This window comes from Camelus dromedarius, chromosome 11 (assembly GCF_036321535.1).
Source record: "Camelus dromedarius isolate mCamDro1 chromosome 11, mCamDro1.pat, whole genome shotgun sequence".
NCBI lineage: Eukaryota > Metazoa > Chordata > Mammalia > Artiodactyla > Camelidae > Camelus > Camelus dromedarius.
The window spans coordinates 39136385-39160940 of NC_087446.1; the positions used below are offsets into that span (position 1 = coordinate 39136385).

The 24556-nt window shown below is 41.4% G+C and overlaps 1 protein-coding gene across 8 annotated transcripts in view; it reads left to right on the plus strand.

Moving 5' to 3' along the window:
• Window positions 1-211: 211 nt before the first annotated feature.
• Window positions 212-24556, plus strand: part of TCP11L2 (t-complex 11 like 2) — a 42877-nt gene continuing 18532 nt past the window's right edge. Inside the window, exons 1-7 of one of the 8 annotated variants that reach the window (XM_064491679.1) lie at window positions 474-675; window positions 7238-7336; window positions 8980-9171; window positions 11877-12012; window positions 15615-15735; window positions 16742-16962; window positions 18772-18908. In XM_064491679.1, the coding sequence (XP_064347749.1) occupies window positions 9015-9171; window positions 11877-12012; window positions 15615-15735; window positions 16742-16962; window positions 18772-18908 (772 nt within the window). In that variant the 5' untranslated portion in view covers window positions 474-675; window positions 7238-7336; window positions 8980-9014. Of the gene's footprint in view, window positions 328-473; window positions 676-1082; window positions 4848-4896; window positions 5378-7237; window positions 7337-8979; window positions 9172-11876; window positions 12013-15614; window positions 15736-16741; window positions 16963-18771; window positions 18909-24556 lie in introns of those variants that run through there. The other 7 variants (XM_031462856.2, XM_064491680.1, XM_031462860.2 and 4 more) reach the window with 7 other exon arrangements.

The following is a 24556-nucleotide window of genomic DNA, read 5'->3' on the forward strand; positions in this document are numbered from 1 at the left end:
GCGGCCGGGGAGCTTGCAGCATTGTCTAAGGTGGTGCGCCCCGGGAGCCCAGAGGTGTCAGTCCAGCGCTCCACAGGAGAATCACCAAGCAGTTTCGCCCCGCTCCTAGCGCCCCGACAGGCCCCACCCCCTGGGCCCGACAGGCCCCGCCTCCAACACCCGGGGCTTGGGAAGGCACCCCTGCCCCAGTTCCGTAAACACTTCTCTCCCCGCCCCTAGCAGTTCTCGGACTGAACCATCGCAGCCTACGGAAGGGGCACCGTTCAGCTCGCATCCCAAACACCCCTAATCCAAGCTCGTCTTGGCCTCTTTCATCCGAACACTGAGGTAAATTGCTTGTATTAGATCAGGTCTGTCAGAATTCTGCTGTCGAAACTGAAGTGCCCAAGACTTCCCCCTATCCCGGATACTGTCTTTCCCCCGCTCTCCCGTTACGTGGTGGCCACGCCGTGGATGCCTCCCTGGAGTCCCTCCCGGCCCTTTAAATGCCGCGTAGGGGACCGGGGAGGCTGAGGGCTGTTGGACTCGTGAGTTTCTGAGGTGTTTGTGCCGTGTTCGGTGAGGGGACACTCAGAGACCCCTGACCCGGGGTCACTCAGTCGCCTTTCTCCTCCGCCTGTCTCCGCGCCGGACCCGGTGTGTACCATCCCAGGGGAGGGGGCCACCGGCTCTGAGGTAATAAGCCCAGGCCAGCGAAGGGAGACACCTCGCCCCAGGGCAACCCGAGGGCCTCCCCGACCCCATCTCGGAGCTCCGTCCTGGGACGCTGGGGCGAGGGGCTGTGAAGCCCCGCTTCTTGCTCCCTACCCCGCCCCCCCACATCCCTTGTTTGACCTCGAACCGCCGTCCCGCGTAGGAGCGGGGCGCGGGCGCCTAGTGGCCACGGCCAGTGTTGGCGTGGTGTCGGGCTATGGGCCCTGGAGGCGCCGCGGTCGGGGCCGCTTGGCCTCTGTTTACATCGCATTGGGACCGTGCCAGCGAGCGCGCCGCAAGCGGCTTCCCACCATCCGGGCTCCGGGAGGGGGCACCCTGTCGCCTGCGATCTGGGCCGGCTGGGGTGGGCGAACTGAGCTGCGGTTGGGGGCCGGGCGGGGCTCCAAGCATGTGTTTGGGGTTTGTTGCCGGGGTTTCCTCGGTACTCGGCTAAGCCTCCGCCGTCTCCTTCCCCAAGGGTTTGTTTTGACAGGAAACGTGCCGCTGGAGGGGAGGGGCGGCCGGAGGACGTGGGCGAGGGGTGTGCAGACTCCCAACCCGTCCCCTTGACCGTCCCCTCAAACGCGGAAGAGGCGGGAAATGCCCGTCGGGCCCAGGCTCAGACCCCAGGGCTCTCAGGGATGGCTTGTGCTTCCCACAGCTGCCACTCTGGGTGGCACCACTTGAGGTAACAGCGATGATTTGAGGTGGCACGTGGACGAATATGGTTAAGTGTTTTCCTTAGTATTAAGAAAAACTGTTCCATTATACCGAGCGATTTCACAATGATATAAAGTTTCTTTTCATAATAAATGTATTTTAAATGCAAAAATCTAGTCCAGATAAAGAGAGGTGTTTGATAGAGCACAGGTGAGGATGGAAATGTGGTAACAGGCGTGAAGAGTCTTACTCAAAGGGGAAATATTGTCTTCGATGGTTGTCCTGTTACTTTCACCTTGAAGAAACTAGCCAAGTTGTCCTTGTCTCCGCTGGGCCCCTAGGCCCGTGATTCCCGTGGTCCCATGGCCTCCAGCCCAGTCAGAGACCTTGCTCTGTCCTACCTACCAAACTTAATGAGGTTATGGCAGTGGTTCCCTCTTTAGGAGGCACCCTGCCTGTCATTTCCTCTTGCCTCCAGGGATTTCATACATCAGTCTGGCAGCCCATGGAGATTGCCTGACTTGAAGCTGCCCAAGGCTGAAGATACCCAGTCGTATGGAAGCAGCTTCAGTGCCGTTTTGTGGGGTGGTTGAGGGCCCAGAAGGGGAAACAGGTACTAAAACAGGCCAGCCAGGGGTGGGAGGAGAAGTGTTTTTCTAATGTGAAAAGTGCCTAGAAATCCTTCTCCCTGATGCTGTAATGTTTTGTGTAGCGTGAACATCTGCTTTTTTAGACAATGGCTGGCTTTGTTGACTTTTATCTAGCTCTTTGTTGGCTCTAATTTGATGAAGACCGGTATTCTCTAGCTGAATGGAGCAGGCACCTTCCTCCCTGCTTTGTGGTTTTTGCTTTGCTGTGTGTGAATAACTTTTTAGTGCTGCTGTTTAGGACTCGTTCTAAAGCAGTATTTTGCAGAAGATGAAGATTTTCCATGTCATCTGCAGTTTTTTTCCTTCAGAGCCCAGTCTTACTCCCCTGCCCTTTACTACAAGTATGTGAATACTTGCCCTTGCACCTGACCTTGATCTGGTCTTGAAGGCTGATGCCTACTAGATGTTTCTTGAAATTTTCTCTTTTCCATGACTTAACCTGAATTGGATGGGTTCCATTCCTCAGGGCCCTGCTAGATAAACTGAATTCACTTCAAAATGCTTTTGACTCATACTAGCTGTAAGCAATTAACCCTTTTGATAATATTTGGATTTTAAGGAGGGATTTTGCAGTGCATAAAGAATGGCTCCCTGATGGGGGATTTTCACTCTAGCAGGGTAATTGAGAATGATTTTGGACAGTAGACTCTTTCAGTGATGCCCTTTATGGTTTAGCTCTTGAGCAGCCACCCCAGGGGTAAGGTCAGCTTGCTACCACATATGCAAGTGTTCACGTGGTGATGGGTAGATCGATTTGGCAGAGTGGGAGTGAAAAGAATGAGTGATACACCAGATTTTCTCCAGCTGTCCTAGAGTGGTAAAGAGCACAAACTTTTGGGATCCACTGCCTGGATATGAGTTGTGCGTCTGCCACTGCCGTGAACCCTCAAGCAAATAATTTAACCTGTCTGTGCCTCAGGTTCTTATATATAAAACAGAGATAATGATAACCTAGCTAACAAGGTTATAATGAGGATTCAAGGAGAAAATACATTTTAAGCACTGATATCATAGGGGCCAAGTCTTAGTAAGTAATAACTATTAGCTTCAATTGTTATTATTTACTATCAGTTAACATTAGGAGGGTGGAAAGGCACAATGTAAAAGCTTTTTTAAGCTCTAGGATTGTGAGTCTTTGCTAATTTGAATTATGGATGCCTTGGAAATTTGTTGAGATAGGCACTGGAAATTGGACAAGGGAGACATATCTTCTTCCCTCAAGGAGCTTAAAATTTAGTGGGGAGGCAGATTTGCAGACACCTATTGTACTTTCAGTGACTGCATAATACAAATATGAGCAGTGTGAGTGAGGCAGAGAAGGGCAGCCCAAGTTGTCTTGTGAATAGTGTGGCTTAATTTGTTCATCAGTGATGCTCCTTGAGCTCCGCTTCTATTCCAGGCAGTGTTCTGAGATGACTAACTTAAATAGAATGAGTGAGGATGTCAAGGAAGTTCACTTAGAAGTTGTAATATCTGCTTTCAAATCTGAATGATGACAGGGATCCAGCCACACAGAGATCAGGGAGTAGAACATCCCACTGGGAGAGAATAGCAGGTGTAAGTGCTCCAAAGGAGGAAGTTTAGTATGTCTGAGGATCCCAAAGAAGGCCATTGTGTCTGGAGCATTAAGGGTTAGTGGGAGTATGGTACAGGATGAAATGGGCAGGGGCCCAATCACCGAAGGATTATAAACCACTGCCAAGAGACTTCTTGGGAAAAGAGAACCCACCTGGAGAAGAACTCTTGAAAGGGATGCTTTCTGTCACCTCTTCTGAAGGAAGGGCTCTGGAAGATTTCCTGTTTTATTCACTAGGCACTGTTCAAGAAGGACACTGGGACGAGTCTGACTGTCTGGAAGAGCTTTCATAATAGAGTGGTATCTAAGCTGTTGCAGTGGTGGGAACAATCAGGACCTAAAAACTGCAGGGGACTGGGCTGTTCTGAATTAGGCTTGAACTTTTGGTTCAGTACTTCTTCCTCTCTTTTAACCTTTTGCTTGGAAATAATTTCAAACTTACAGAAAAAGTTGCAAGAATGGTACCAAGAACTCTCTATGTCTACCTTCGACTTGTACTCACCTGTTAACATTTTGCTCCATAAGCTTTATTGTTTTCTCTTTTTCTCTCTCATTTGAATCATTGGAGAGAAAGTTTTATATATTACAGGCCTTTATTCCTAAATGCATAATCACAGTACATTTATCAACTTCAGTAAATTTAACATTGTAATACAGACAGTAGATTCAAGTATTGTAACCATGTTGTCAAGTGGCCCAAAAGTGTCTGTTTATAGCATTTTCCCCTCTTCCTGTACGGGATCCAATTTAGGATCATCTCTTGCACTCAGGTATCAAGTCTCCTTTCATCTGGAACATAGCCTCAGCCTTTCTTTGTTTTTTATGGCATTGACACTTTTAAAATTCATAATTTATTCTAATAAGAATAAAATAATAGTTGATATCTATTAAGGACCTATGAGGAGCTGAATATTTGACATAGACTGTTTCAATTATTCTTCACAACAATTCTAGAGGTAGATACTACTGTTGTTCCCAATTTGTAAATGGTTAAGTTCCCTGTCTCCAGTCAGTAAATACCGAGAGTCGGGATCAAGAACTAGTCCACCTGGCTCCAGAGCCAGTGTTCTTACTGCTTCTGTGCCATGTGCATTGTCACTGGTGGATCTTCGCAATCCTGAACCAGCACAGGATCATCTCCAGACAGAGTTTGCTGCAGAAGGGAAATAAGGAAGTAAAGTAATCTGGGCGAAGACTGAGGATTCACTGGCAACTTAAAAACTGATCTACCCTCCAGCTGTGGTGAAACACCGGACTATCTCCTTCAGGTCTCTGTACTTGCCCCCTCCACTCTAAAATGTTAGTGGTCGTACTGCCATTCATTCATCCATTCATTCAACAGAGAATATTTAATTGCCTGCTTTCTCTCAATTATTGATGTTGGAAGGAATGATATAATATTGCCATTAATATTATAAAATGTGGAACAGTACCATGAAAACTGATTATTCTTTTTGAATAGTGACACACTATAGTGTTGGAGGCTTTTTTTGGAGTTAGTGTCTGTCTTCAAATTGACTTTACCTTTGGCCAGTGAATAAATCCTCCCAGGCAGGATGAGATGCAGTATTCCTGAGAAGTTGTTTGGTTGGTTGGTGAGTTGCAATGATGAAGGTTAAGTAGATCTAAGTTTGTAGGTATGAGAAGCATTACCTTTCTTAAAGAAACAACCTGTTTTCATTATTACTATTCTGAGAGAATCCAAAATAGCTTTAAAAGCAGTCTAATTACCCTTGAGCCTTTCAGTCAAGTAGCTTTGTCCCAAGATGACCTATATGGAAACCCAAGACCAAGAAAGGTAAGAGCAAGTGTGAATGAACTTCCAAAAGACAATTTACACCATGATGAGCCATTTGCTTTTTTTTTTAATTGAGTTATAGTCAGTTTACAATGTTACTTTTGATTTTTGTAATTCAAACGAATGCAAGACTTCTGTCTTAGATTAACTACCTGTCTTTGTTGTCTGTAGGGGAAACATGCTTTTATCATCATGGAATAAAATTATTTTTCCCTCCAGAGTTTAATGCCTAAAATAATGATGATAACAACTATAAAAGCAAATAATACTAACAATAGCAAACATCTGTGTCCTGTTCACTCTGTCAGACACTATTCCAAGCACTCTACATATATTGACTGAATAAAATCTTACACCAACCCTATGAGTTAGGTACTATTAATATGAGGAAGCAGGCAATTTCTTGATAGAGTAGTAGTGAGCATTTTAGCCTCAAACAAAAGTTTCTGCTTGGATCCATTAAAACCCAGTTGTGATATGAAGGCTTCTACCAACTAAACAAGAATTTCTAAACATTTTGAAGCTTTTAAATTTTCTGTTACATCCCCTCTACGAGAAGCTCTACCTCTAGTAGACTGTTGGAAGAAAGCGTAGTTGCGCATGTTATTAAGCATGTCTGCCATGAGCACATTTAATTTCTCAGAACTTCTAGTGATGCCTCATGGAACTTTGGGTTTATTGCATTTTACCAATTTCTCACTAAAAGGCACCTGATAGCTGGCCCACTGCCCGCCCCCTTCAGAAAAATGAGGTGAAGAGAGCAGATGTGATAAAGTCATGCAGCAAATCAACAACAGACTGGGCCTCACACCTGGAACTCTACCTCCTAACCTAGAGCTTTTTATTTTTTAAATCTTCATACTTAGCTGCCTTGTTAAACACAATTAAGAAACCTGCAAAGTGTGCTGTTCAGCTGGAGTAGAATATGAAATGGACAGTTATAGCTATTAACCTAGTTCATAAATTCCAATGGATAAAAGCTTTTATTCACCTTTACTTGGAAAAATAGCCAAAGTGAAGAGAAATTGGGAGCAGAACATACATAACACAGTTATTACAGTGGAATGACTGGAAAAAATAATCAAGTGGAAATAGTAAGAGCATGACAGGGCCAAGGAATATTGAGTCTTAAGCCTAATAAGGCAGATTTAGGTGGTAGGTTCTCTGCTGCAGGCCTTGGACTTTGGCAGCGCCAGGCCAGTAAATGTGTGGTGATACCAGTTTGTAAATGTTCTGGTTGCAGCTGTACTAACTGGGATTCAATGGTTCCGATTCAGCTGACACAGAATGAATACTTGTCACATACTTGACACTGATGGTGGACAAGACACAGTTCCTGCCTTGTTAAGGAGAGTTGGAAGTAACCTTGAGAGGAAAATAACTACAAGGGACTAAGCATTATTGTGCGGATACAGGAGATGTGCTGCAGGTGTACAGAGTGCCCTTAGCTCTGGCCACCGTGTAGAGGGAAGGCTTCCTGGAGAAGGTAGCATTTGCAAGAAATACCATCAATGAGAAATAAAATGTTGGCAAAGAGAATGAGAAAGCTTGAGGAAAGGACACACACTTCACTTGGGATTTGGGGTTTGGTGCAAGTGAAAGGGTTAAAGCAGACCCTTTCCTTCTGTCCTCTATCACCACCCCCACCCTCACCTCCTTCAGCAGATGGGAGTTGAAGCCCTAGGTGGATCTAGTTTGCCTGGGGTAAAAGAGGTGAATTCGCCACTGAGGATGCAATGGTTCAGGTCCTTTTATATCCTGTATCCGAGGTGGTTGGTTTGGGACTCTAGGAAAAGGCAAATGTGTCTACGTGGGGGCTTCCTGGCAGCTCCACCTCATTCCATGCCCTTCGGTCTGCAGGGACAGCCTGCTTAGAGTTGGTGATTTTCTGTTTGCAAAAGTGGCGTGCTGAGCAAGTGTGCATTTCTACAAGTGCCAGGACTGGAGAAGGTTGTTTAGGTAAGGCCAGGGGCAAATGCCTTTGGGATTTTCACCTTTAATAAGTCCCTCCCAGGTTCATCCATTTTTCTGTCATCACCCAAGGGATAAAAAAATAGCAGTATTTCTTAGGGAAGAGAAATAGCTCAGTGATAGAGCGCATGCTTAGCACGCACAAATGAGGTCCTGGATTCAATCCCCAGTACCTCCATTAAAAAAACAAAAAAAATCCATCATTTCTCTCAGCTCAATCCCCCTTGGTCCTAACCCTGCCTCTCCTTTCTCATGTTTCCTCAGCAATGCCTTGGCTTCCCTTTTCTTGTCCTCCAGCATCTCACACACAGTTTTAGGCAACTGATCTTGAAAGCCATGAGAGGATGGTCCTGCATAATTTCACCATTACTTTTCCCAGTGCCTGGTGCATAGTCGGCACTTAAAACATATGAAAGGAATCATTGGAGAAACTGTGTAGGCATTTCCAGGCAGTCTACAGGTAGTTATGGTTTCACATTCTGACAGCTTTAAAAGATCTGAGCACCTCATTGCATGGGCCAGTTCAGGTTTAAAGAGCCTCAGTGAACCCTTACTATCATTACTGTCCGTTCAGGAATTGAGGTTCCTTTTTCCTCAGGCTCGGATTTCCCCTCAGTGTCAGCTAACACCACACTCATATCAGGGCCAGCCCCTTCATGGGCCTGGCTGAGGTTCCTGCGCTCAGTTCTGAGCATCCCATGTGCCCTGGATCTCCTTTTCAGGGGTGTCTGGGCCCAACTTCCCTTCCCTGAGAAGCAGTCTGATGTCCCAGAAACAGCCCTGGATGTAGAGTCAAGGGACTGGTTTTACAGTAAGTCTCCAGAGTCTGTTCTTTCCCAGCCTGTGAATCAGGATCTTTTGTGCCTGTTTGTTCATTGGGTGGCCGTGGGTACTTTGTAAATTGTCAAGTACCAACCAAATATCAAGCCTTACTCTTCATAGCATAGCAGTTCATGGGAAAATGGAGAAGAAAACCCTATAGACTTGCCAGCCAGAGATTTTCATTAGTCTTCCTCTTTCTCCAAGAGGCTCACAGATAACTAAAGATGATTTCAAAAGTATTTTATTTAAAACAAAGACAGAGGGACAATAACAATAGCTGATATTTGAATGCTGTGCTAAGCACTTGGATAAGATTAATCGTATTTCATCCTTAAGCAACCTTATGAGGTTAGTCTTTCAGCCCAGTTTTACTGATGAGGTAGGGAGATAAATGACTTCTCCAAGGTCACATGGCAAAAGACAGAACAAGCTTCTAAAATCCAGGTAGTCTGACCCCAGAACTCCACACTCTTACTCTTACCCTCCCATGCTTTAGCGACCCCAGGAGGAGAGCGTGTGTGTTCTGTGCACTGTTTTTGATGACCTATCATTGCTGAGAGCAGCTCCATGTTCACACTAGGTACGTCCTGTGTGAGCACACACCTATGGCTGTGGAACCCCTTTCTGGAAGGCAGTCTTGCAGGCCCCATCATAGCTGGCTGGGGTGCCATGGAAAGGATGAAGTCATCTTCTGGGGGCCTTTCCAGTGCTGTGACACATGCAACAGGGCTGTCAGTGCTGGAAGAAGCATGGGCACCACTGGTGGAGGTACCGTGGAATGCTGACGCAGGGTCTGTTTGTCTGTGCAGGTGCTCTCTCTTTCCCCACACTCCAGTGACACAAGATGCCCTTCAATGGCGAGAAGCACTGTGTGGGCGAGGACCAGCCAAGCGATTCAGAATCTTCCCAGTTTCCCGAAAGCATGGCTTCACTCAGTGATTGTGAGTGCTCCAGGCAGAGCTTTACAAGCGACTCCTCCAGCAAATCCAGCTCTCCTGCTTGTAAGTCAACAGGGAGCAGGGGCTGGGAGTGGTGGGAATGGTTCTAGACATATGTGTTGGATTTTAAAACTCAGAAATGAGTGAGAGCAAAGTACCGACTTGTCCTCCTTTCTTGATGTACTGGAATAGCATTGCCAGGGCACTGCAACTGTCTTGTACACGCCCTCAGCAATAAACAGCCACTAAACTTTACAACCTATCCATTTTTATTTTCATCACTCTGATCTGCTTTGCCTTGACTCTGAATTAGTTCTCCCAACCCCACCTGTCTTATCTCTCAAATAGTGGAAAGCTACTCCATGAGATCATTCTTTGAGCCACATTCAAGGATATATACAAATTATTCCTTTCTGATTTACATAGAAGGAAACTTGCCACAACTCAAGGGTCAGGCAGGAAGTGAAATAGTCTAAAGGATTTCCTGTAGATTTCAAAATCTGTTGTGCAAACCACTCCAGAAAAGTGCCCACAAGGAGAATAACTACACGAGGGGTGTGAGAAGGAATTAAAAGAGTAGCCCCAGTGAAGGGAGACGTCTTTTTCCTTTTTTGTGTGTGGAAACTAGAGAGGTGTGAAGCAGGTGTGTTTGTCTTTTTTTCTTAGCTTTTTAATTGGCATTTTGTATTAGGCAATATAACCCTTTAAACTGCCAAAACCAATGCAGAAAGAAGCAACTAATGTTTAATGAGATCAAATGCCCACTTCAAAAAGAAATTGTTCATTTGTATTTATTTTAAATTTGTACATTCTCATTAAAAAACGGGACGCTCCTGGGCTCAGATCTGATCATCTCATGTGCCCAGAATCTCCTTTCCAGGGGATAGTTGAGCCCAATTGCCCCCATATAAGTAGAGAGAAAAGAAAATATTGCGTATAATGTTACCCAGAGATGGCAGCTGGCAGTGCTCTGTCACATCTTCATTCGCCACATAGACATATATGTGCATGTGTGTGTGGACTTGTCTCACTATTCTAACTAAAACATTTTCTCGTGATAATGTATTTTTAAAACATTGTTTTTATTACTACTTACCTCTTTCATCAAGTGAGTATACCATCAATTTAACCACTGATTTATCATTGGACATTCAATTCATTTCCATTTTTTTGCCATTATAAATAGTGCTTTGTGAACATCTTGGTACATAAAGCCTTTCTAGGAATTCCTTTGGATATAATTGGATTGCTGGACCAAAGGATACAGACATTTCTAAGGAGAACCATAATGAGACAAAGAATTGGCAAAAGAATTTATTAGCAGCCACCCAGATTTCAGTGCTTTTTCTCACTCTTTATGCTACAAATGGATTGATGCCTCTAGCAGGGTCCCTAGGCGTCCTGAAGAAGGTTTTACTAATTGTATATCATAATTCCCTCCTCCCCTTCCTCTTCTTTCTAGAATTACTTTAGATAGCAAAGTATTGCCAGTCAGTACTGTTGTTTGAGATAATGATTTTTAGTGAACAGAAGCTGAGAGTTCCAACAGTGATTTCAAAGACATGATTTATTAGAATAATTTTTGAATAATCTTTACAAATAACTGGAATAATTCTTTATTCACTACTTCCTGCTGAGAAGTAGATGATCCAGCTTACCAGATTTATCTTATTTTAATTTATTGAGTTCTTACCATGTTCTTTTTTACTTAAATTACCTTGTTTAATCACTTCAGGACAGCGCTATGAGGAGGTAAGTTATGCTTCAGTGAAGTCAAATGGTAACTACCAACCAGCAAACCTTAGAATTGAACCTAAGCCTTATGCTATACTGCCTATAGTTTTAGAAGTTATGGGGTTGTTTTTAAATCAATTATTTCATATTGAATATGCTTAAATTAATGAGAGTTATGAATTAGGGAATAAAAAGTAGTCATATATATATATTATGGAATATGACTCAGCCATAAAAAAGAATAAAATAATGCCATTTGCAGCAGCATATATGGACCTGGAGATCATCATACTAAGTGAAGTAAGCCAGAAAGAGAGAAAAATACCATCTGATATCACTTATATGTGGAATCAAAAAAAAAAAAAAAAAAAGACACAAATGAACTTATTTACAAAGCAGAAACAGACTCGCAGACATAGAAAATAAGCTTATGGTTACCAGAGAGGGAAATGGGTGGGAAGGGATAAATTGGGAGTTCGAGATTTGCAGATACTAACTACTATATATAAAATAGATAACAAGTTTCTACTGTACAGCACAGGGAACTATATTCAATATCTTGTAGTAACCTATAATGAAAAAGAATATGAAAAGGAATACATGTATGTATATATATGAAACACTATGCTGTACACCAGAAATTGATACAACATTGTAAACTGACTATACTTAAATTAAAAAAAAAAGTAGTCGTCAATTTCCTATGTAGTACATGTAATAAATGCAGATATCAATGGGCACTAAAGAATGAGGTCATTTAATTTTTAAAAGTAACAAAATAGCCTATATTAATAAAGATTTTTTAAAAAATTCGAGAATTTATTATCAGTACAGTAACTGAAGCTATCAAAGGAGTTCTTAAATTTTTGAAGTATTAAGTATTAATTAGGGGAATCCACAGATTTTTACATTCTTCTTACTTGTAAAATCCTGAGAATATATAATGGCTTAACTTAAACCCTGTCTGCATGAGGAGAATTCATTGGATGACAGCTTCTTTTCCACAGCTTAACTAGTTTTTGTTTTCATTTCAGCAACAAGCCCTCCCAGGGTTGTAACATTTGACGAAGTGATGGCTGCAACAAGGAACTTATCAAACATGACTCTTGCCCATGAAATTGCTGTAAATGAGAACTTCCAATTGAAACAAGATGCCCTCCCTGAGAGCAGGTAACCCTGAGGCATCTGTTGTTCATAAACTGTGCTGCAGACTCTGTGTGTGTGTGTGTCTGTGTGTGTACCGTGAACACAAATATTCACACTGATTCCTTGAAGGTCTCATATAATATCCACTGGGAGTAAGTAGTATTAAGAGTATATAGAGAGTATATTAAGTTAGTTTTCTAACAAGTTCTTATACTTGTTTTTAAAACCATTCCTCTAGGATGTATGTTACTCATAATCTTTTGAATTCAGCTTATATGCCACTTCTGAGGGAAGCTTTTCCTGACATTCCTGAGCCCACTAGACTATATTAAATCCCCTTCTAAAGACTATGATAGTCCCCTATCTCCCCCCTTGTTAAGATGTCTTATAATTTTATGTTCAGTGTCTTGTCTTTACCACTTAACCAAAAGCACCATTAGTGGAGAAACTGTGTTCCTGTTGTTTGCTCTGTCCCTGTTACCTAGCAGAGTGCCTAACATGTAGGACATGCTCAAGAAATATTTGTAGACTGACTTATTAAAAACTGATACTCAGGTTGTGAAAGATAAGTGAGTGCAGCTGAACTGCAAAGTGCTAAGAGTAGGTGATTTAGAAGCCTCTGAGGTGGAACCACAGCATCCCTGGTTAACATCACTGCCGCAAAGGACCTCTGGGTAGAGCCATGCCCTTGTACCCTACCTCGGTCTTTCTGGCTTCAGTGGCTCACAAATCCCCTGGGACAAAGAGGAGAAAAGGCTTGCAGCCATTACTGCAGGTAAATCATCTTTAGAGGCAAAGTTCGCTCTTGGATAACAGCACTGAATCTTCAGCCTCGCAGTGCCATGTATAAATCTTTCAACCAAGACAACATATAGTATTTGATTCCATTCAGAACTTTATTGTTTGTTTTAAACAGGAAAATAATAAACATAATCATTTTCCTTCTTTAAAATGTGGCTCATGGTCCTCCTGCTCCTGGAGGTGTTGTTCATAGTAGTCATAACTGTTTTTTTTTTTTTAAATCACTGGCCGGAGTAGGTGTATCTGTTTGGTTTTCTGTGGTGACTGCATTTCACCATGATCCTCCATACCAGCTCTGCTGCTGCACCCCCAGGCCAGGCCGCTGTCATCTCTGACTTAGACTCTTTCTGTTCTAACTGGTTGCCCAGTCTCCATCGTTAGCTCCCCGTACTCCATCCTCCACGGGTAGCCATAGTGATCTTTCTAAAAGGTAAATCAGATTAGATCATGTCTTTGCTTAAAACCCTTCAGTGATTCTTTTACACTTAGAATAAAAACTCAAAAACTCTTCAGTATGACCTGCCCCCTTTGCTGACCGAGCCTCTCACTTCTTTCCCTCCTGCTTGTTGTGCTTCAGCCACACTGGCTTCCTTGCTGATCTGGGAGTACACCAGCTTCATCCTGCCCCGGGGACTTTGTCCTTCTGCCTTCTTTTTCAGTGTTCTGCTCGTAGATCTTCACCAGCTGCTTTCTTTTCCCCATTCAAGTCTCAGCTCAAAGCTCACTGTCTTAGAGAAGCTTTCTTCAACCACCCAGTCAGGTGGGCACCCTCTTCATCACTAACTACCACATTGTCTTCCTCTGTCTTCCTCATGGCTCTGAAATTGTCTTACTCACTTTTAATGTGTTTTTTGTCTTTCTGTCCCTGCTAAAATACAAGCTTTTTGAGAGCAGAGACCTTCTTTTCACTACACCTCAGCATCTGAAATAGGGCCCACCACATATTGAATGTTAAATAAACATTTATTGACAGACTGATAAAAATGAATTTTTGAAGTTAAAATTAGAATGTTGTATGAAGTACAGCAGAAGACACTTTGGGAGTATTTGTGCTTTCAATTTAAAAGTTGCAAATACAGGCCTAGCGAAGGCCTTCTAGGATCAGAGACACATTGGGGTTTGAATCCTGGCTCTGCTGAGACCATATCTGAGCCTCACATTCACCAGGTATGAGAGGGGGACCACAGTACTCACTTCATATGCATGCTTCTGGGCATATAAGGGTCTTGCATGTAAGTACTCTGATACTCTGGAAGGTGTGAATTCCCCCTCTCTTCGTATAATGCTACGGCTAGAAAATGTGAGCAAGGAAAACAACATGCAGAGTTGGGACATATTACCTTTGTTTAAAAGTGAAATAGCATATCATTAGCTGTTGCTTTTTCTAATGACTCTCCACAATGTCCAGGTTGTTACTTTGTAAATTATGGCTAACTCTCATATTTTACTAAATATTTTCTTGGGGGCAAACACTTGATAAATTAAGTCAGATTTCTGATACCCAGTAGGAATGCTTATAAATGATTTGATTGATCTCATCTCCACCCCTCCCTCCCCAGCTCTTCTGCCTCCCAAAATGAAAGAGCTAAAAAGTACCTGGTAGCCTTTTGCAAAACTTAAACCCTCACATCCCTCAAGGAGCTATAAAGTTGTTTTAGCTCATTCCTGGTTGGTCCATTCAAGCCAGGTACATGAGGCTCGTAAAGTCGAGAACAACAATCCATCCCAGCAATGTCTGCCTTTCTAATTGTTCTATAATTGCTCAAGAGAGTCTAAAACATTGGACATGGCATTTATGTTGAATAAATCTAGTCAGGCAACTAGAATACGTTTTAACATGTGAAGTAGCTGAGTATAATATAGTGTTTGCAGTTATATAAACAATTTTAACTCACACTCCTCAGAAAGCTAATTTCACTTCTTACAGTGTTAGTGTATACTTAGCTATTTATACTTTAAAAAGAAAAATTAGGAGATAATGTTTAACCAGCAAATTATTCATTCATTCACCTAAATATTCAGTGAACACTCAGTAAATGCCAGTGCTGTGTTAGGTACAGTGGCAGGTCCCTAGAAGTTGTGGCCTCTACCTCGGAGAGGTGTATATCCCTGTGGGGCATAGAGACTTGTAAGTAATTACAGTTCAAAGAAATGTGTGCTTTTCCAAAAACTGTTACAAAATGCTGTGGGAGTTCAGTAGGGCTATGTGTTTTGATGTGCACCTACTTTAGGACATTGACATGCAGAATAAAGCAGGAAGGCCACCTATTCTATTGTGAGCCTTTCCTAGGAAGGCTCCTCTTTCAGCAGTTTGGTCTGGCTGACTTTAAATGGGACATCTAAGCTGAAGTTGGCAGGCATTCAAATGCATGTCTCCTTGGGGCCAATCTGTTCTATTCCATGCCACGAAACTTCAGCTGTTAAGGAAAGAGCAACTGTCATCTCATCCCCAGATCTAGAACAAGTCTAAAGATCAGTGTATAAGAGTAGCTAGTAAATTACAGTATCTCCTTAGGACAGAATTTTATAAGCTTACTGAAAGCTATAGGAGGGAAGCATTTTAAAAATCTAGGGGAAACACGTAAGACAGAATATTAAGTGCAATAAATACATAATATTGTACAGACCCAGTATTAAAACAGTTGTAGTAAAACAGTTCCTTCACTGAACATATGTCAGATATGTCAAAAGATTAATAAGGGGATTATGAGCAATCTTTATTCTGGTTTTCTATGTTTTCTAAGATTTCTACCATTGGCATATTTCTTTTATAATCAGGAAAAATAGTTCTTATTTTAAAAAAATAATCCATTTCATTCCTATAGTTTGGCAGGTCGAGTAAGGCACATTGTCCACCAGGCCTTCTGGGACGTCTTGGAGTCAGAGCTGAATGCTGAGCCTCCCGAGTATGAACATGCCATCAAACTGTTTGAAGAAATCAGGGAGGCAAGTTGATGTTGTCTGTGTTAATTAATGATTTTCCCCCCAAAGACTGTTTTCATGTCTTCCAAAGAGTATTGGAGACTCTTTTTGAAAAACAGAGCCAGTTCAGTCACTGGAAGGGTTTTTTTCCTGCACCTTCTGGAGCCAGGTGGAGGCTGGGAAAACAGGGCAGTGGAGGCCAATGCTTAGCAGGTAGGGCAGTGGTTGTGGTGCTTCAGAGCACAGACTCTCGAGTTAGCTAGACCTGGTTTAGTGACAGGCTCTGTCTCCCTTTAAGTCTCTGTTTTCTGAGTAGTTGTAAGAATTGTATCAGATAACAGTTATAGCTAACATTTACAGGACACTTGCTCTATTCCAAGCGCTAGATTATTCATTTATCCTTACAATGCTGTGAGGTAATTATGCCTGTTTTTATTTTATATAAAGAAATGAAATTCCCTGACTCATCCAGGGTCACACAGCTTTGAGGGGTTTGAACCCTGGCTCTCAGGCTCAGAGCCTGTGCTCCTAACCACATGCTGTGTATATAAGTATAGTGCCTGCTGTGTAGTGAATACTCAATATAAGTTGCTTATATAACATATGATATTTAAATATCATATATTATACTAATGGAGCCCATGGGTGTGTTACTGTTTGCCCTTCTGCGAAGGGTTCTTTTGGAGCCATGATCTGCAACTTGTTCTTTCCTTGCATAGTTTACCTGTAAACTTTTTGAAGTTCTTTCAATAATATTGCTTCTTTGCCAGTTATTTTTATCCTGATAGCGTTTGTAAGTTCCCGTGGCGGGGCAGGTACGGGGTGCTTTAATTCAGAAGACAGAGCTTTTTTTTTAGAGTCAGGACACTGGAGTGCTCCTCTGATCCACCACCCAGCCTGTGCAAACTTTTGTGGCATCCAGGGTATTAAAATATGGACAGGGCGCTTGGTCATCTAGACATTGAAATAGAAAATGATAACCTTTATTCATTAATGATGCTGTCATTAATTCTTTCCTTCCCCTGTGTAGATCCTTCTCTCTTTTCTGACTCCTGGTGGCAACCGGCTACGCAACCAGATTTGTGAAGTTTTGGACACAGACCTCATTAGGCAGCAGGCTGAACACAGTACTGTCGACATCCAAGGCCTTTCCAACTATGTCATCAGTACTATGGGAAAGCTTTGTGCTCCTGTGAGAGATGATGATATCAGAGAGTTAAAGGCCACTGGCAATGTTGTGGAGGTGCTGAGGTGAGTGCATTTTCTTAGGAAGTACAGGAATAATAAGCAAGGGGCAAATCAATCATTTATTGTGTACATGGAGTTCTCACATAGAATGACTTAACAAGGTTGTTAGTTGGCATGTGCTGGGCCCTAGGGATGCAGTGATGAAAAAGGCAGATACAGTCTCTGACCCCAGAGAGTTTATAGTCTAATGGCGAGATAGCCCTTGAACAAGGAATTACAGTTGTGATGAAGTGCTATCAAAGGGGAACATGAAGGGATGAATGGAGCCTCCATCAGGGGACCTAATCTAGTTAAGGATCCAGGAAGATGTATTTATTAGTTAGAGTGATGCTAGCTGCTATGACACGTAAACCCTGAATTCTCAGTGCTTTAACCAATAACAGTTTGTTTCTCACTCATATAAAAGTCTGAGTCAGGGATTCTTGGTCAGGCAGACTTTCATGAGTTGTTCAGGGACCCAGGCTCTTTGTCATCCCTGACTCCACCCTTGCCCGGGTCCTTGGAGTCCTTTACATTCAGCAGGTGAATGGGAAAGAGATCATGGGGAAGGCATACCCAGTGCTTAATAAACAACCTTGGCCCAGAAGCGACACATTCCATTGGCTATACCTAGTCTCATGATCCTACCTAGACTGTTTGCTGTCTGGAAACACATTGCCCAGACACAAATCCACACTGCAGATAGGGAGTGCGGACTTTGGTGATCAGCTAGCCATCTCTGCCACAGCTCCCCTGAGGAAATGAGGTGTACAATAAATCATGAGATTCTAATGTGACTGTGTAGACAATAACTTCTTTGTGATCCCAGAGAAAAGAGGATTCTGCAATACTTTCTGCCATGGAAGGGAACTCTTCTCCCTTTTATTTTTTATTTTTTATTTTTTTGTGAATATAGTCACATTGAAAGTTAAATTTCATATAATAGTATTGAAAAGGTAGAGGAAGGAAACTGGTTTGCATATAATGGGTAACTTACTTTGTTATTTTGGGAAGGTTGATAACCTCTCAAAATCACGCTTTCCCCATCTGTAAAATGGGCTATATCCTTTGAGTTGAATCAGCTCTGGCAGTTTATGATTCTCCATTTGTGAAATCCTTACTTTGAGTTATCTTATTACCAGTGTGTAATACCAAATCTGTGGTGTTCATCTTGGTCACATATTAAGCACTTACTGGTTGCTACTATTTGCCTGAATTTTATATTTATTATCTCATTGGCTTTTCACAACATTCCTCCAAGGTTAATCTTGTCCCTTTCTTTCATAGATGAGGAAACTAAGGCTCAGAAAGATTGAGTAATTTGTGCCTGACCAGAGCTGGTCAGTAGCAAAGGTGCATTTGAGCCCAGGGCTGCCCAACTATAAAATGAAGTGGTTTTCCCCTGTGTTTCACTGCCCTGTTCTTTCTTTTATTTCCTTTTTTCCCTTCTTATTCTGTTAGAAATAGAAATCACATACACTATGTTCAGACTCCTTAAAATTTCAGGGACTTTCAAATGAAAATTCCTTCTTGAATCTTCTTTGTCTCAGTGTTAAGACTCATTGTTTATGCTGCTTAGTGTTTTTCTATCAGTTTATGGCTGGATGTAATGGCTTAGCCAGAGGTACTGTGTTTCTAAGGCAAATACTGTTGAGATCTGTGGAAGAATACATTTGGAATGTCTTCTGTGAAAAGTGACCTTGCCAATGACAATTGGAAGCTCAGAAACATTTTAGGGATGTTTATCTTTTCCATCCTGTAAAATAGATAATAGTGACTGAATTTCAGCTTAATTTCTTGATCACCTCTCTATTTTAACTCTAAAATTTTTAGACAGATATTTCATGTCCTGGACCTCATGAAAATGGATATGGTCAATTTTACAATTAGGAGTCTGAGACCATATCTTCAACGCCAGTTGGTGGATTATGAGAGAACCAAGTTCCAAGAAATTTTAGAAGAAACTCCAAGTAAGTACAATATAAGTGTGTGTGTGTGTGTGTATAAAAATTGGGTGAAAATATGATATTTTAATTTTTGGCATCTTAAGTAGTATCACTAAAGATTTTTGCATTTTCATTAAATATTTTTTTTTAACTTCTGTAACTGACACCACAAACTTATGGCTGTTTACTCTGACCCAGGAACTGTGCTAAGCACTATTTACTCCTTCATGAAGTAAAAAATTTTTATTGAGCATCTGCTGTGTCCCAGACACTGCTTAGGTGCTGTGGATAGACCAGGGAACAAAACAGAATAAAGTTGTGACCCCCAAGGAACTGACATTCTAGTAGGCATGACAAACAAACATATATTGTCAGATGTGTTACTAAGTGCTACGAAGACAAACAGGACAAAGGGACAGAGAGTAGTAATGAAGCGGGAGTGAGGGTAGTGGGTTTTTTTTAGATGAGGTGGACTGGGAAGGCCTCTCTAAGGAGCAACATTTGAGCAGAGTTTGCAGGCCAATGAGGAAGGGGCATGTGAAGAGGCAAGAACATTCCAGCCAGAGGGAGCTACAAGTACAAAGGCCTTAAAGCAGAAGCTTGCTTGCGAAGTTGGACAACCCAAGGCAGACAGTGTGGTTGGAGTAGAGTAGGCAAGGAAAGTGTGGTAGGGGAGGCAGCCGAGAGGTAGACAAGAGGTAGATGAGAGGTAAGTGGCTCATATACAGCCTTGTTAGAAAATGAGAGGGATTCAGATTTCATTCCAAGTGTGATAGGAAGTCATTGGAGAGCTTTGAGCAGGGGAGCAACATCTGATTTTCTTTTTTAAAGTATGCTCTGGCTCCTGGGCAGAGAATAGATTGTACAGGAGCAAGGAGGGTAACAAGGGTACCGATTAGGTGGTACTGCAAATGGTGGCCTGGTCCAGGTGGTAGTGTCAAAGAATAAGAAGAGGTCAGATTTGGGGTGCATTTTGAAAGTGGAATAAAAGGATTTACTGAAATTTGGATGAGGAGAAAAAGAGGAGTTGAGGATGACTCAGAGTTTCTGCCCGAACAGCTAGGTGAATAGTGATGCACATTAGTAGTTGGGAGAGACTAGGGAAAGAAGGTTGGGAGATGGTACAGAATCAGAGATCAGTCTTAAATATGTGAATTTTGAGACCTTGATTGACATCAGCATGAAGAGGTCAAGTAGGCAGGTAGAGAGATACAAGAGACTAGAGTTCAGGGGAATGGTGGGAACTGGGGATGTACATCCGGAAATTATCGGTATGTTTGTTGGTAGAAAAAGCCATGGAGCTGGATAGTAGCTAACATGTATAGAATACTTATCACATCCTAAGCGCTTTACATATTTCAACTGATTTAATCTTTATAAAAACTTTAGGAAATTACTCTCCATTTTATGGATGAGGAAACTGAGGCACAAAGAGGTTAAATCACTTGGCTCCACAACACAACTCGTACAGCGTAGAGCTGGGACTCACAGTCCCTGCTCTTACCCATGGTATTATACTGGGTGAGACTATCTAGGGAGTGAGTGTATATGCCGGCAGGGCCTGACATGGTCTCTGCCCCAAAGCATGTGCATTCAACCACTATGCAATATTGCCTCTTTTCAAACAAGATGTCAGTTATCTTGGGGGAATTTTCAGAGAGAGCTCTAGCATCAGGTGGCAGATATGACTAGATGACTTCTAAGGATCCTTCTGAACAAAAATTCTTTGACTTCAGGGCTATATTGTTTTAGCTCCAAAGGCAGAGAGAGGGATTATGGGAAATAGAACCTTACCTAGAACCTGGATCTGAACTACAGTAGCTGTGTTCTTAGCAGCATTTTCCTGAGACTCTGGTTGGTTTCATCTGTGTACATGTATGTGTGTACTTGCACACGTGTAAATATCTCCATGTCTTCAATCAAGTTAGCTTGTCATCTTAAGCAAATTTCTTAATATAAGGTTAAATTATGGCTTTGTTCATCTCAAGTGATTTGTTTCTCTCCTTAAAACTCAGGCTTCGTGATTTGCACCTTTCACATGGATTTAGATATTTCCAGAGATTTAAGAATAGAATAAATCCAGCTGTGCATGTAGGTCATTATTGCCGAGCTCTAAATATGTTCCCAGAGAAATCAGGAGTCCAGGAAGCAGAGTGTATGTCAGCTGTTAATTATATCCTCAAGTTACTCTGCCAAAAGTCGGCCACTGTGCCCTCGTATCAAAATAAGAGCCTCCGTATTGCACAGAGGGACAAAAGTGCTGGATTTTTGTGTGTACATGATTTTTATAAATAATTATTGGAAAATTAATACAGAGAAGTACTCTGGGTTTCTGAATTGACTCCTAAAAGGATTGTATTTTGTTGACAGAGAGATTTTATATAATTGCCCCATTTAAAATACACCCTAGAAAGCCTTAGGCAGTGATTGGGTGCATGTATTAAATGTCAACAAGTAACCACATTAGATCCAACAACTAAATTATCTGTGGAAAGATTGGCACATTACCCCTGGGGGCCAGGCCACAAGTCATTTTGCAGATACTCAGAAAGAAAAGGTTTTATTTATTTAGATAATGTCTTACATCTGGTAAAATGTTCTCAGGAACGTCATCTTTTGTGATTCAGAAATCCTGTGGGACATAAATATTTTTCAAAAATATATGAAACTGCATTATGATTGTCTTTGCGTGGCACCCAGGGCATTCGGGAAATACTGATGGAACATTTTAGAGATGAGCAGACTGGTGCTCAGCAACAACCTGCCCGAAGTCAGAGCCGCACAGCTGATTAGTAGCAGAGCTGGGACTGGAAGCCAGGTCTCCCACGACCAAGCCCAGGATTAAACCAAACTGCTGCTTTGGTTCCTTTCTTTGGATTTTAAAATTTTGTGTTATATTGCAAGTACCAGAAGCCATAGAAGGAGGAGGCCAGTTCATAGAAAAGCTAAAATACCTGAGTGTGAGCAAAGCCAGAAACCAGGAAGGCATCAAGAATCTGGGGAGGAAAAAACAAGGGAAAGTTCCTGCTTCCATTGTCAGGATGGTTAATGTGTACTTCAACATGGGCCATCCTTGAACACCGTAGCCACCATTCAGAGCCCCCAGGAAAGAGTCTGGTGGGCATTATGACTCAGCTAAGCCAACCGCTGGAGGTTGCCTGGTCATGATATTCATAAAAAGAAAGCATGGAGTGAGGGAAAATGACTTCTCAAAATCAGCACCAAAAAAAGGGAAGGTGAGGTGTTGCTAGGCATAAAAGAGCAGATGTCATGGATAAGGGAACTGCATTCTTCTAACTGAAAATTGGGGTATTTCGCTTGAATATTTTCCAGAATATTGAAAATAGGGGCCATCTAAAGCCTTGCACAACTTCAGGGGCTCCCATTCATGTATTCTGTACCACTCTTCTAGTTTATTAAATGGTGCCTATTCAGAATTATACAGACTAAGAGCTAGTCTGGCCATCCCCCAAATCCAGGATGGGGGTCACTCAGGTTTCATGCTTAGGTACCAGATTTCATGCTTAAGTACCATATTAGAAGTCAGCAGAGATGGGAATTGTATTCCTTGATGAATCCATACAGGGATACCCTTGTTGCATTCATCTTGAAAAGCTCAAATACTAAACTCATACCAAGCTGGCATCTTATACAGGGCATTCCCCAGAACTCTTTGAACTTTTTGTAGCACTAAATAGCACAGTGGCTTTTACATAAATATTTATGTGTGTGTTCTGTGTTGATAAAGCTTTATGTGACTTCAGCTTGAGTTTACTAGGTTTTTGCCTTAGATTCAAGGACTTAGTTTCTTTTTTTTAATTTTATTGAAGTATGCTATACATACAGTAAAATGCGCCTACTCTAAGTGTATACTTGTGTGAATTTTGACTAAATACTATGCCCATGTAACCAGCAGTACAAATAAGATACAAAGCATTTCTATCACTTGGAAAAGAGTCCTCATGCCCCTCGCTGTCAGTCTCCCCTGATCAAAGTAAACATGGATATAATTTTTATTGCTGTAGATTAGTTTTGTTTGAACTTCATATTAAATGAAATCATACTGTGTTCACTTTTCTGTTTAACTTCTTTCACTCAACATAAGGTTTTTGCTATTCATCCATGTTTTCATATGTATCAATAGTTTATATTAGTGAAAAGTATCCTATTGTATGATTACATACTTCATTTATCTATTTACTTGTTGATGGACATCTGTTTCTGGTTTGGGGTGACTATGAGTAAAGCTGCTGTAAACATTTGTGTACCAATCTTTGTGTGGGCATATGTTTTCATTTTCTTGGGTCAACACCTAGGAGTGGAATGGCTGGGTCATATGGTAAACATATGATTAATTTTAGAAGAAATGGCCAATTATTTTCCAATGTAGTTGTGCCGTTTTATACTCACTATCAATGTATGAGAGTTCCAATTGCTTTACATTTTCACCAACACGAGGTGTTATCAGTCTTTTAAATTTTACCCTATATTTACAGAGGATGTGAAAGTAGTATATCATGTGATTTTAATATACATTTCCATGATGACTAATGATGTTTGGCATCTTTTCATGTGCTGAATGACCATTTATTTATCTTGTGTGAAGTGTCTATTCAAATCTTTTGCCCATTTTAAAATTGGGTTATCTTATTGATTTGAAATATGTATTCTGGAAGCAAGTCCCTTGTCAGATTTTTGTGTGTGCAACTTTCTTCCCATCTGTGGCTTTCATTTTTCATTCTCTTAACACTATCCTGTGAAGAGATGTTTTTGATTTTGATGAAGTCCAGATTATCAAATATTTCTTTTATGGTTTGTGCATTTAGTGAATTGTTTACAAAATCTTTGCATATCCCAAGGTCATAAAGATTTTTGTGGATGTTTTCTTCTAGAAGTTTTATAGTTTTAGGCTTATGAACCATTTCAAGGGAATACATTTCAAGGTTCAAATTTTTTCCTACATATGTCCAATTTTGGCATTATTTGCTGAAAAAGGCTACCTTTTCTCCTTCTAATTGTTTTGGCATTTTTGTTGAAAATCAATTGGCCATACACTTGTGAGTCTGTTTCTGAACTCTGTATTCTTTTTTTTTTTTTCATTGAGATAATTTATAACCATAAAATTAATTTTTAAAAGTGTATAATCTAGTGGTTTTTAGTATATTCACAAGTTATGCAACCATCACCAATACTTTATTCCATAAGATTTTCATACCCCAAAAAGAAACCCGACACTTATTGGCAGTGTCTCCCCATTCCTCCCTTCCCTTAGCCCTTGACAGCCACAGTTCTACTTTCTGTCTCTATGGATGTGACAGTTCTGGACATTTCATATAAATGAAATCATACAACTGGCTTTTTGTGTCTGGCTTCTTCCACTAAGTATTATGTTTTAAAGATTCACCGATTATCAGTATCAATACTTCATTCCTTTTTATAGGACTCTTTCTTCTTTTCCATTGATCTGTATGTCTACTCTTAGCCAATACCATACTATCCTGATTACTGAAGCTAAGTCTTGAAGTGAGATAGTGCTAGTCTTCCAACTGTATTCTTTTTCAAAAAAAGCTGTGTCTATTTTAGGTTTTTTGAATGTCCATATGCATTTTAATTAACTTACCAGTTTCTGCAAAAAAAAAAAAAAGCTGTCTTGGATGGTCATTGGAGTTATG